At 42.9% G+C, this 13,491-nt stretch overlaps 1 protein-coding gene across 1 annotated transcript in view; it reads right to left on the minus strand.

Moving 5' to 3' along the window:
- Positions 1-4,247: 4,247 nt before the first annotated feature.
- Positions 4,248-13,491, minus strand: part of CD81 (CD81 molecule) — a 58,721-nt gene continuing 49,477 nt past the window's right edge. The window contains exons 5-8 of the mRNA XM_035121009.2: positions 13,351-13,461; positions 12,588-12,680; positions 9,696-9,785; positions 4,248-8,746 (exon numbers count right to left, since the gene is read on the minus strand). Coding sequence (XP_034976900.1) covers positions 8,684-8,746; positions 9,696-9,785; positions 12,588-12,680; positions 13,351-13,461 — 357 coding nt within the window. The 3' untranslated portion in view covers positions 4,248-8,683. The remainder of the gene's footprint in view (positions 8,747-9,695; positions 9,786-12,587; positions 12,681-13,350; positions 13,462-13,491) is intronic.

Below are 13,491 nucleotides of genomic sequence, written 5' to 3' on the forward strand. Positions count from 1 at the left end.
ATTACTATAATTAAACTAGATATAGAAAGCAGCTCACAGAGATGGGAAAGACATTGATCACATAACCTGACCTGTGCACCTGCTTAATCAGCTGCTCTCCTTTCTTATGATTATATTTACACAAGACTTAGACAGCCTTATAAAAGATCATATATATATATATATATATATATATATATATATATATATATATAAGACTTAGACAGCCTTTCAAATAGATGGCATCTTCAAACAGAGACCTGCCTGCTGATGGCCCTCCCAATAGAAGATTGTCTTCTGTAAAGTAAAGCACATGGGCACCATATTCTCTATGTTCTGATGCAAATAATCAAGTGTTAAAGATGGGAGGGTTTGTACTCTGCACTGTTTTAAACAGGGGGAGGGGAATCACACCCACATCATACACTCAGGGCACATTTAACACATCCTGCCAACTGTAGTTTTCCCCTCACAGAGCTACAGTTGCCAGCACCTCAACAAACTACAGCTCCCAGGATTATTATTTTTGCAGGGGCGGGGGGGGGGGGTGTCCAAAATTCTTTGGAATGTGCTTTAAATGTATGGTGTGGACTTAGCAAATGCACATATTTGTCCTGGACATGTTTTAGATGGATGTAGAAGATCAAAGGAAACCAGCAAGGCCCCTGTAAGATTACATGTCTTCAAGTTTAAGTTATAATTATGGTCCCAAGGGCAGTCTTGAAAAAACAGAGAAGCCATCTGTAATACAAACTGCTGTCTTTCATTTGTAACATCAGTTTCAATTTATATGCTTTCTGGAAGATTGCTGATTATAGTAATTTATGTAGAGTGAGCCATTTTTGGCCCAGATACAGCCAGCAGTAACAACAGACATGATCAGAATTAAAAAATTTCCTCATCTTCCTTTAAAAGGGAGGGTTGGTTGTTGTTTTTAAAAGCAGTACTGTAGGATTTGCCCAGACTAAGGTCCATTTAATGCTCCCATGCACAACATACTGAAAATCAAGTGTTTATGTATGGTGATATAATACGATGTTCATAGAGCAGCAGTTTGGGGAGATAAGGTGCAGTTTCGTGAATAAAACACTTTTGAGCTTGGTGGATGTGAATCATTTCTCCCATGGTTTCAAGATATAGTGTCCCCCTGCATATTGAAGCAATGAAGACACAAACTCCTAACACGCATCTCTCTGGACTGGGTCAACAAATTATGGCCATGGGACAAGAAGAAAAGTGCTGGTGGGAGATGACACTAGGTTTCAGCGAAGGTGCACAGGTCTTGGTTATGCCATCATAATGCTATGGAGACCCTTTAGGGTGGGGCACATGTGCCCCCCAAGACCTACCTTTCTGGCTCCCAGTATTCCCTCCAGGCTATGCCCTTCCCCAGGTCTGCTCTCTGCCCTCAAGTGCTTTTGTGTGGTTGGGATATTATAATGTCTCCCACTTGCCTGGATGGAGAGGTGGAGGTGGGGGTTTGGTAGGAACCTCTCGTGAGTTTTGCACGCCATTAACCTTAAAAGCACCCACCCACCCATAGAGGAACAGAAAGTCTGGCAGTGATGATAATGACATCCTTCTACAGGATGTAGAACAGACTAATTTTCTTCCTGCTATGCAGCAGAGAAATGCACTTCAATGGCAGGTGCTGGGATTTGCAGGCATGAAGGGCAGTGCGAAAGGCTTAGCGTCTTGTTCTTCTTTGCATTTTGCATTTACTCCCTCTTTGCCAATGCTCCTTCCTAATCAGGGCCTGAGGAACTAAACAAAAAACCCTGCCCTGAGAGATTGAGGCAATAGCAGCGGATTTTGAAATATGCAGTGTGTGTTTTGGGTGACTTGGCTGATAATATGAGCAGAACTTCTAGTTTTCTGCAGCGTTTTGGTATCAGTTCCTTACTCCCCCAAAAGAGCAAGTTGGAGATGAGCAGATGGTTAAGCGATTTCCTCCAAACAGTGTGTTGAAGCGGCTGAGGCAAAGCAAAATGCAACACACTGAATGCTGCTGAGGATGAATGGTCAAAACAAGAGGAACTATATCCCTTGGGACCAATCACCCTTCTTCTTTTTGCCAGACCACAAAACCCCCAGATGTGTTAGCCCAAAGCCCTCCCAGCCAAGATGGGCTGGCTTAACCATTAGCATTCTGCAGCATATGGCCAGAGCCAAATGCAGCCCTCCGCTCTAGTTTGAGTAGCTGGATGAGGGGGTGGGGGAAATGAGTCTGCCTCTTCTCAGACAATTTCCTGTGACTTAGGGCATGGACTCTCTTTATTGGGACACAGAAGCACAGTATTCAAGTTCCCAGGTGCAGAAAAGTAGCTCGACTGAGCAGCACGAAGCATGGAATAATATACCACAGAGGCCTGGAGGACAGAATAGGATGGGGACAGAGCATTGTTTTTATCAGTACACATGGACCCATTAGACCGAGTTCACTTTTAGGTTTGCTATTGTGCCAGATAAGAAAGTATGGCTTACACAGATTTCCGATAGGGATTCCTGGAATGGGCCACCTATGCGATTTGCAATGGCTTTGCTTTTCACTCATTAATTCCATCCATTTGAACCAGTGTTACAAGGCGTACATCTGTACCCGTGTGTTGCCACTACACACTGGCCTTCAGCACACAACCCCTGTTCAAACCACCCCCGATTGTTAATGGAACTCTGTGCTGCAAACCAATGGTTTCAAGAGGAGTTTGCAATGTTCTTTCAAAGAATCCAGATAATGCTTATCCTAAACCAAGGCCAGGGCCAGCTCTAGGGGTAGGCTGGGTGGTGTGGGGCGCCGGCCCACCAGCCGCGCCAAGAAACAGGGCGGAGCAGGGGCGCCGGAGCGATCTCCGCACCACGGCGCCAGGCACGCTTGAGACGGCCCTGACCAAGGCTCTCCCTTATGGTTAATGTTCCACTCTTTTCCTTTCTAAGGTGCTGATTCCTAATGACCTAACACACACACACACACTTTCAATGATAGCCCACTCCTTTCTGATGTGAACTGAAAAAAGCATTGTATGAAGTTTCATCTGCTGTAGAGATGTCAAAAACCATATGACTGGTTACAGTGTGTGACACCACTTTTATGTTTCACCTGTCTGCCCCCTGCATACCCAAGCCACAAAGCTTTATTCTTCTGAATTTCACTTTGCAGCACATTGACAGCTTTTCTTTTGAACTATTACTTAGGAATCTAGAACTAGTATCTTTGTGTGCAACACATGTGCACACACATAGCCTGTGAACCACCCACACAAATTCCCTGCCTTTCTGTGAAGCAGATTCAAAAGCAGTGAGCGGAGCCTTTTCTAAAAAGCTTAAAATCTCTGATCAGTTTTCATGGCAGGAAGGGGGGCGGGTGTCTGAATTTGTTCTCCCCCAAACCGCCCGATAACTTGCCAGTCTTTTTGAAAGGACTCTACATACCCAGCACAGACCGCTGAGTAAAGGTGAGATTGAAGAATACTTCATCTTTTGTTTTTTTCAGTGTGTATTGGGTAGTGCTAGGCAATAATACTATCTATAAATTAAAATAAATAAATAAATAAATAAATAAATACATACATACATACATACATACATACATACATACCAGAACCGGTGTTAGAAGTTTTTTTTTGAGGGACTAGCTTTGCAAAGGGCTGGAAGAAGATTACTCAATACCATAGCTGTCAACTTTTGGATTTGAAAATAAGGGATCAGCAGCACCCTCACCTGTCCCGGGGACAGTCTACGGGGGGACAGTCTACGGTATATCTAACAATCCAGGATAGCAGCGGGAAACAGCGCTGGAATAAGGGAATTTCCAGCAAAAAAAGGGAGTGTTGACAGCTATGCTCAATACTTCTGAAGCTGGCCACCACCCACGAGTGTAACTACTAACAACTATTCCGATGCACCCCAATCTTTTTAACACTCGCACCCTTTTATGCAAAGTCCATATTTTTTGCTCTCATGAGACAAGAAGGCCGCTTGAATGACATATACCCCTACTGAGCTTTCTGACACAATAGATAAGACAAGTCACCTTGCACAATGGCAGGATGAAGCACACCAGCTTTTTAAACAGCAACAGCGTCTCCTATATATATATTTGGGTACAGGAAGTGACTATTGCTTTTAAACAGGAAAAGAAAAGAAAAGAAAACCCTGAAAGGAAGTATTAAGGAAACGGAATTCACCCAAGCTGGATGCTATCCATGAATCCAGAGTTAGCACAATCGTTCCATGGTGTTAGGGAAGGAATAAATCTGACAGTACACCGCTGACGTTTCTGCTGTTTAATTGTTTTCATATATCATTTCTTAAAAAAGTTATTTTGACAGATTATTTTAACATTCAGATAAACAAGCAAGACAACAGCAAGTGGACATGATTTCTGGGCAGAAGCACAGCCAAGGGGTTGAGATGGGGAGGGGCTGCCATTCTCCCCGATGTATCCCTTGTTCCACATTTCTAGAGGCAACTAAGTGCAAAGGCCAGGCTGTTTGTTGTAACCAACAAGAGGCAAAAACTTGCATGCATTCTCTTGTTCTTGGGTTTGCTGCAACCTGTAGCAGGGCTGGGCAATGGCAGCAAGCCCTTTGGAGTGACCACAGCCACAGCCTGTTTAGTTGGCCTAAACGGGAAACAGATAGTTTTGGGATAGTTCACGCTGCGTATCAGAAGCCGATTTTATCCCCCTAAATTAAGCCCCATTTTGGAACTGAGAGTTTCCTCATGGCTTTCTTCTAAACAAGAGTAGGATTCAACTGGCCAATAAGCCCGACAGTTGGTAAGGGTAAGGCCTCTCTTCCCTTGGTTTCTTTGCCATGCCCCCATTTGTTCCCCATTCCCATGGCTGGTTTTGCCAGTGCTATGGAGACAAGATGGGTGAAACATTCAGATGTCACAATTTACTTACTGTCTGTAAGGAACATAGGGCTTCATCACACAGTACACACCAGGAGAAAATGTTTATTAAAAAATTTCAAAAGTGACAAAGAAGGCAGAGGGGGAAAAAATAGTAGTTAACACACATATAGCTTGTGGCATGCTCCACAGTATAAAAAAGAAACCCAAGCATTCAGCACAATGTGGCCAGCAGTTCTGTTTGGCCTTTCCCTATGGTCTCCATCATGGCTCTGTTTAATTCAAACAAATCCAACAAAGAGAAAGGGGGAATGTTATCCTCCTCCTTTGGCTTAGAAGAGAGAGTTATTTGCCATACTATCTTCCAAGAAACAGGAACCATCAAAAAATAATGTTTCGGACACATCCATACTCCCAAACCTAACCCTGCCAATTGATGTTCTCTGGGGAACTACAACCAATCAAGAGGCTTCTCAGATCCAACCAGAACAACTCTTCACATAGCATTGTGCAAATACGTTGTCAGATGTAACAGTACAATGCTTTGCACAGTCAGCTCTCTTCCACCTAGCATTAGAAATGGGCTTCTCTTGCTTGGGTTCCCACCTTTTAAATACTAGAGCCATATTGGAGGAGAGATTCTCCACACCACCAGTCTCTACTTAAAGCGAACCCCAATCAATGGCACAGGGGTTATTTTAAGCCCACCTTGGAATGCTGAAACTACCCTCGTCCCTCTCTTGCTAGTCCCTCAGTGCATTGCAGACAGGAAAAGGGAAGCAAGAACATGTATCCTGCTTTGCCTGGCACTGAAAAGTGGCCTTATGTCTATAGTTTTGCAGAAGCAGCAAATTATGTGATACAAACTTATTGAGGACTGTACCATTTCACACAGTACTCTGTTGTAGAAAGAAAGAAGCTCTACACACAGAACTACTGCCATGATGGGGAGAAGCCTAATAAAGAACCCTCTTCCCAACATCAGGCTTTCTGTATGCAAAGGAACGATTTTCATTATTATTTTAAAATTTGGGAGAGCACTCTGTCGTAAGATTCCCTACCTGTGATCTGTAGAAGTACAGTCCAGAAACAGTTGTAAAACACAATCTTCAGACTATGGTACATTGTCCACTGCCCCCCCCCCCGGCTTTCAGATATTCATGGGATTTCAGATGTGTACTTATCCTTGTAAAGCACTTCTGTCCTTTCTACCACTCCACTTAAGATCACACCCTCCTGAAGCTGCTTTACATTACAGTGTCAAAGCATTGTTGAATGCACTTGTACGTAACATGTAGCTTGTGCCTTACCCACAAGGCATGCTCCGGAAAACTTCTTCCTCCCTCTCCTCTTGTCCTGCTATCGCACTTCAATGGCAGCATGATCCTCAATAATCTCCTGCACCCACCTTCCACAGACATGGTATTGCAACATGACCTGTGCCTGAAGCAAACATTTCCCCCCTAAGAATGGGCTTAATCCATGTTCAGTTCTTGGAGGACAGGTCAGCGAATCTTCCAACACAGAGTTGTGGCTGCTCGCACATTGTAAACTGAATGCTGAACAGTATCAAACTTATGGTATAGAAAAAACAAACTGCTTAGAGGTGTATTTATATACATTTCTCAAGGACACTCAACAGAAGGCAGTGAGTTACAAACATCCATTTTGTACGCTGGTAACCCCAATGCACATATATATATTATATGTAAATAAATGTACATGCACAATTGATACCTAGAAGTTGCAGACAGAGCCTATTATACTGGAACACGTGACCCCAGAACCTGTGAAGGATGGGTGGGATGGGTGGTAAGGTTCAATTTTTGTTTCCAGTGCATGCAAAGTTTGACATTCAGGGCAGTGTTGCTTTAAGGCTATTTCTAAGGCTAAAAGATCTCAATCAGTCCCCTCAACTGCATCTTTCAAGACTCTGAGGCATTGCTTCCTTAGGGCACCATAGGGGGGAAAGGGTGGCAGCTGAGCGAGAATCTTGACCAAACTTTCCCTTTCATCCTGTTTTCTGACCTGCCTTGCTTAACCCAAGGCTGGATTTGCACTGAACCTCTGGGTTACTCTAATTGCTGAAAAAGGATCTAATTCAGAAAAAGGATCTGCACCTAGTGCTGAGTCAACCATTCAAGCCCAGTGCTTCTAGCTGCGCACTAAAAGCATTCCAACTAGTGTTGGAAGATTATATCTGCAGCATTGTGCGTGCGCCTCTCTCTTTTTTCGTTCATGCTGTCCCCTGCTGTTCTAAAGGGCATCCTGGCATTCACTGCAAGTTGGGAAGATCAGCAGGGGGAAACCGGGATTAAATTACTCCTTCAAGAACAAACAGAACAGAAGTCAAACTATTAAGTGGGGTGATAGCACGGGGCTTGCTTGTGACTGTTTTCTATAACACAGGATTAACTTACTACCGGACTAACAAATAAGCCCTCTCGTAAGGAAGAGGTCGGTGGGACTTCTTGCCCCAACTGTAACAAATTTCAAGTTGCAACTTGAAAAAAAGCATTTTTGGGGGGGGGGAGGGGAGGGTGCCTAAACTCTAGCTTGTCCAAAGAAAGATAAATTATATGAGTTGTCAACTGAAAACAAACACACGCGGCTTCATGTTTGCAGCTCAGGTGTTGTCGGTAAGGGTGAAGTCCTGGGAACCAGCTTTGCTTGAAAAGTATTTAAGCCCCATCCCTAAGGTTTTACTTCTGGTGTTTGAAGATGAAAACATCTTCCAATTTCTACTTACAGGGTCACACACACCTTGTTGGTTACCCACCTCTATTACCAAGTTTTAAAAAGGCACAAGAATAGGTGCCTTCTTAAAACAAAAAACCCCTACATATTTAAATGAACAGGTTTCTAGCCATTGTTTAAGAGATCGCCTTCCACGGATACTTTTTGGCATCTTTAGAAAACTGCACATTTATGAAATAAGAGACCTCATTCAACATTTGCATTCAGAATTAACCATCTAAGCACATGTGCAAGTTCAGTTTTTGCAGTGAGATATAGAAAGCTTTAACATTCCATTACCAGACCTATTCAATTCTCTCTTTCATCTAAAATCCACCTGCTAAGATAAAAAACATTTTTTTTAAAAAAAATGTGGGGTTTTTTTAATGCTCCTGATTCTAAATTTTATGAGGACTTTTGGAGATTGGGAGACACAACGGACTTTTGACTTAGGACAATTTATGAAAAAAGGTCTCTCCACTCTTCACTGAAAAGGTGCCAGTCAGATATACAGACACACTCACCTGTCTAATAACAAAATGGCAGGACTGAGTGCATCTTCATGCCAAGGGACTCTTGAATCCTTACACACTCAAAAGTTTTAGAGAATGTGTCCAAGATTACTTCTGAACTAAGATAAAGAGATTGTTAAGGGGGACATGCTGGAATTAGGTGTCAACAAAGGTTTCAGTATGTTTGTTTGTTTTTTTAAAAAATCACTTTCAGAGAATAAGGATGCACCAAGTTTCTATATTCCTCATAAAAAGGGGTGGCACCTGTGCATGATACCCTCTTTTTCCATGTAGGCAGCACAAGAAGAATGACAAGGGAAGAGAAGAAAAAGCTCTCTTTGATAAAGGCCTGGAACCACTGGAATGATTTACCACCCAAACTGATGTGTAACTAACTCCGCCACAAATATACAGAAACTCCCCCTCCCACCACCCTTAAACAAACAAAAAGAAGACTTTCCAAGTAAGAATGATAAGTACTGTATGGTAATATCTGAAATATTTATATACATAATTTTCTTTGTCTTTTGTTGGAAGTATCTCCTGGTCAGACACTTTGGGGTCTCTTCGGCACCATTGCTTCGCCTCTGCCCTCCCGCTTCTCAATAGACCGAGCTGTTTCGGATGCCGCAGCACAACACCATGCTCAGGATCATCTCAAAGATCTGCAGGCCAAGAGGGAACATCAGAGAGAATCCAGCTCCAGCTCAAGCTATGTCCCTAGGCTAAGTTAACCATAGGCAAGGCCTCCCATTTCTATTCAGACTGGCAAGAAGCGGAAGAGAAAACTAGTTCTGCTAATGCAGGCAGAGATTAGTTTTAATTTGTTGTTGTTGAAGCTGGGGAAAAAGAGAGCGTGAACAATAAAACCCAGTCTGCATTTTCGAGGCTTTCAGGAGCAAAGAGTACAAACTGAACTTTTTAGTTCTAGGTGGAATTCTGCTGCTCCTCCATATTTCTCCAAGCTTCTGTTTTCCCTCACATTGAATGCTAAAAAGTTGGTAGGTTTTTAGCTGGTCTTATTTTTATTCTGCAAGATGCCTTGAGTTCTGTCATGGAAGAAGGTGGGCTATATATAAATAGTTTATATGCACTTTAAAATAATTAATATATCATATCATATCATCATGAGATAATTTTCTTGATAAAGTGGTTGAAATGTAATTCTAATTGGAAAGGATATTCTGTCGAGCTAAGCGTCCACTGGGCAAAATCAAAATAGCCTTTAAAGGAGAGAGAGAGAACAAAAGGAAGACTTGAATCTTAAAATGATCCTTCATCTTCTATGGGAGGGTAGAGGGATAAGGAATATTCTCCAGCTCTGATTTAGGGAACAGAGTGCCTTAGAAGCTTCTCTTCCTCCCTTGCTATCCAGAAAAGCATTGCAGGCTAAGGAAGAAGCAGTCCATTTCTGGGAAAGCTGCATCTTGCCCTTGCTCTGCAAGGAGAGAATGAGGAGAAGCTGTCAATCATTCTAAACTGACAACTGACCTAGAGGTCCATCAACATACTGCCCACAGCTGCTGCATGGATGGCACCTCAACAGGCCCTCTGGGAATATCCCATATTCCACAAACCCACAGCCGCTGGCACCATAACAACTCCAGCACTTACCATGATCACAGCCACCACTATGGCGGCAATGCCAATCAAGTACAGTTTTCCAGAGAACAGCTCATCAATTTTATGGTGACAGCTTAGGTCCTGTGGTAAAATGAACAGAATAACATAATGAGTCTTCTGGATGAGGCCAATGGCTCATCTGGTCCAGAATCCTGTTCTCACAATGGTCAACCAGATTCAGTCACAGCACAGATTTGTATAATGACTTTATGATACCCACAGGTTTATTCTCAATTCCTTTCTTAATGATCCCTAGCATGGGATTTGTTCCCCCCCCCCAGCTGCCATACATTAGGTCAACCAGGTCTTATTCCTGGTAAGTCACCACCAGTTCAGGGCATATACCTTTGTTGCAGGTTGTCAAGCAGCTTGGTATTTGTTTGTTTTGGCTCCCGAATGCTGCAAACCTGGAAGTGAGTGTTCCGTTTTGTGACCTTTTTTGGAAGCCGAACATCTGATGCAGCTTCTGCGGCTTCCAGTTGAGTGCAGAAAGCTCCTGCAGCCAATCGGAAGCCGCGCCTTTGTTGCCGAACATTTTCCGAAGTCAAACGGACTTCCGGAATGGATTCCGTTCAACAAACAAGGTACGACTGCATGTGAAATTAAGATTTACTTACGGTATTTTTGCCCTGGCATGCATTACACTTGTTTACATTGAATTGCATTTGCCATTTTGCAGCCCATTTGCTGAGTCTGGTGAGATCTGTTTGAAGCTCATCGCAATCACTTGTTGTTTTAATGACCCCGAACAATTCAGTATCACCACCAAACTTGGCTACTTCACTGATCACCCTTAAACGTTTATGGACATACAGTCATATTTCGGTTTAAGTACGCCTCCGTTTGAGTATTTTCAGTTTAAGTTCTCCGCGGAGCTGTCTGGAACGGATTAATCCACTTTCCATTACTTTCAATGGGAAAGTTCGCTTCAGGTTAAGTACACTTCAGGTTAAGTACGGACTTCCGGAACCAATTACACTCATACCTCGGGTTAAGTACGCTTCAGGTTGAGTACTCCACGGACCCGTCTGGAACAGATTAATCCACTTTCCATTACTTTCAATGGGAAAGTTCACTTCAGGTTAAGTACAGACTTCTGGAACCAATTGTGTTTGTAAACCGAGGTACCACTGTATTATAAAGAACAGGCCTCAATACCAATAATGGATGTAACAAGTAAACATCCTGTTATGTGAGCATAGTTATTTGCCATTATGTGTGACCATCAGGAAAACTAAACACAGAGCTAAGGCCATTCAATCAATTCATTTATTTCAATCCAAGGTTAGCAGAAGGATGAGTGTGGCCTAAGCATTAGATGACACCTCCTGCTGCTCTTTGTACAAAGGCCCAAACTGCTGTTTATAATAACTTAATAGCCTCCCAAAACAGCTTTCGACCTACCTGTTGCAGTCAAAAAACAAAACACAAAAAACCTGCCCTGTAGCTATAATACTGTAGTAAGCCATTAACTGATGTACATCTAATAAAAAAAACACATGTTATTAGGGATGTTCAAGCCATTCTATGCATAGTTTCAATACATGGGGCCATGCTTCCCAGCTGCACCCCTAACACTGCATGCTGTGCCTCCTTGAAGCCCATGCATTTGGTGAGATGTTTAAAAAGGGAACCCCAACGGCGCAGGTTTCCTGGTTGTTTTTTGAGAGTCTGTGTGCTTAGGCTTCCTTTTCAAGCATCTTGCTGAAGGCATGGACCTTGGAGAAGGGGTGATCAGTGGGGGTATGGAAGGATAGGGGGTGTTGTGACTCCTGCAGTTCTCTCTCTGTACTGGCTTTGTTCATGGAGGGTATTGCTGTACATCGCTATAGACAAATTATATATATATATATATATATATATATATATATATATATATATATATATAAACTAGTATTATGCAGCAGGGCCCACTCACAAAAGATTAGGTGAATGAGTTCTTACCCTTGCAAAGGTAGAATTGTCAATATTATGGTACACATTTATTTATCCTCACTCTGGAGTATTCTGCTATGTATGTTGGTGGAAAGATTGAAGGAATTACTTTTACTATTCATGAGTTCACTGCACAGCAATATTTTAAAAATACTAAAATGGGGCACTGTGCCTTGGTTCCGAGATCCTGAAGGTGCCTAGCTAGGTATTAGTGAACCAGTACCAGAGCTGGATTTGCACTGGCACCTGGTCAAAGACTACCATGGCTCTCTGACAGATAAAGGAATGCAGCCAAAACTTGACTACTCTTGAAGCATGTACCCAGCAATTCACCAATGCGGCTCTCCAGTGGTTGGAAGAGAATTCCCTTCACATTTATGAAAAAAAACAGCACAGGTCATCACTTGTTCAGTCCTTAATGTGAGAAATCAATTCTGACTGCAGACCATAGCTGCCAAGTTATCCCTTTTTTTAAGGGATTTTCCCTTATGCTGAATAGGCTTCCTCGCGAGAAAAGGGAAAACTTGGCAGCTATGCTGCAGACTTGCACCCTTCTGCTGCAATAAAGGTTTATTTGGGGAAAGACAGCTATAGCATTTGTATAGAACTAGGGCTGGTTTTGAAGCACCCTCCTAGCCCTCAGAGCAAGGCGAGCACCACTCTCTTGTAGATATTTAAAACAGTTCAAACTGCCTTTCTACTACAGAAAGTTACCTTGCGCGCTTAAACAAACATGACACAGAGTGCCACAGATCCATTTATATACCTTAGGCTTAATGAAAGTCCTGGCCCCGGGGCGAAAGGAGTGCAGAAACAACCCTAAAGCTGTACTTCATATTGCAAGCTCAACATGGTGCATTATTCCACTCCCAATCAACTGAAGTCTTGCCAGAGATGAAAGGCCCATTCACTGAAAACAAGAGGTGTATCACACAGACACTTCCTTACCTGCGTAAGTGCTGAACTCACAGTTTGACTACAGAGATCAGGTTGAAGCATGTTGAGTGCAGTTTCCAGGGCGCTTCCACCACAGCATTTTAGCTGTAAGCAGAGAAATGGATTGGAGTGAGCATTCTAACAGGGAATCTCCGAGAAGGAAGGAAAAGGTCTGAGCTGGAAGTCTGGAAAGAATCCAAAAAGTGGGCTGGAAGGTGGCACCTTATACTAGACGACGATCTTCTTTGAACCTTTGCAGGGGTAGCCACCTCTCATTTAAGAGCTATTATTATATAATATGAAGACCTGCAGGTGTTGGTTTCATCTTTTCTCTTTATAAGCAGACCTCACACCATATCACTGGTGCACTGCAATCCAATGAAAAGCACAATGGGATCTGTCATATGAAATTTCAGTTCTTCCCATTCCTGGTCCTCCCCTCTTTTTGGGGGAGATGGCAAACCTGAACACATAATGTTCCCATGTCAACCCCTTTTGGTTTTTATTTAGCCACTTAAAATGTCTGCTATCTTTCTTGCATCCTGCTCACTGGTCTCAACAATCCCTCTTGGAGAAACCCGAAGTGCTTGAATGGTCAAAGGGGGAAGAGCCTCTTAAATTCAACGAGGGCTTGCTTTACAGGGACAATAGCAGTGTTCTGAATTATTTACTCCCTGAGCAAGGCAGGCACTTTTTTGAACAACACAGATGCCAACTACATGCCTGTGGATGGAAGGTCAAGTTTGATTTCCCACAAATTGTGCATCCAGCTTACTGTTTCGTGGAAGGTTTTCACAACTGTCTTTGCCTTGTTTGCTTTATCAGGGTCACTTGACTTTGCTTGGAGTACCGCTTGGTCATAGAACTGTCTGATATCTTTGGCAATCTGCAAAGGGGACGGGGAGAGGGAAGAAGA

Source organism: Zootoca vivipara, chromosome 1 (genome assembly GCF_963506605.1).
Source record: "Zootoca vivipara chromosome 1, rZooViv1.1, whole genome shotgun sequence".
NCBI lineage: Eukaryota > Metazoa > Chordata > Lepidosauria > Squamata > Lacertidae > Zootoca > Zootoca vivipara.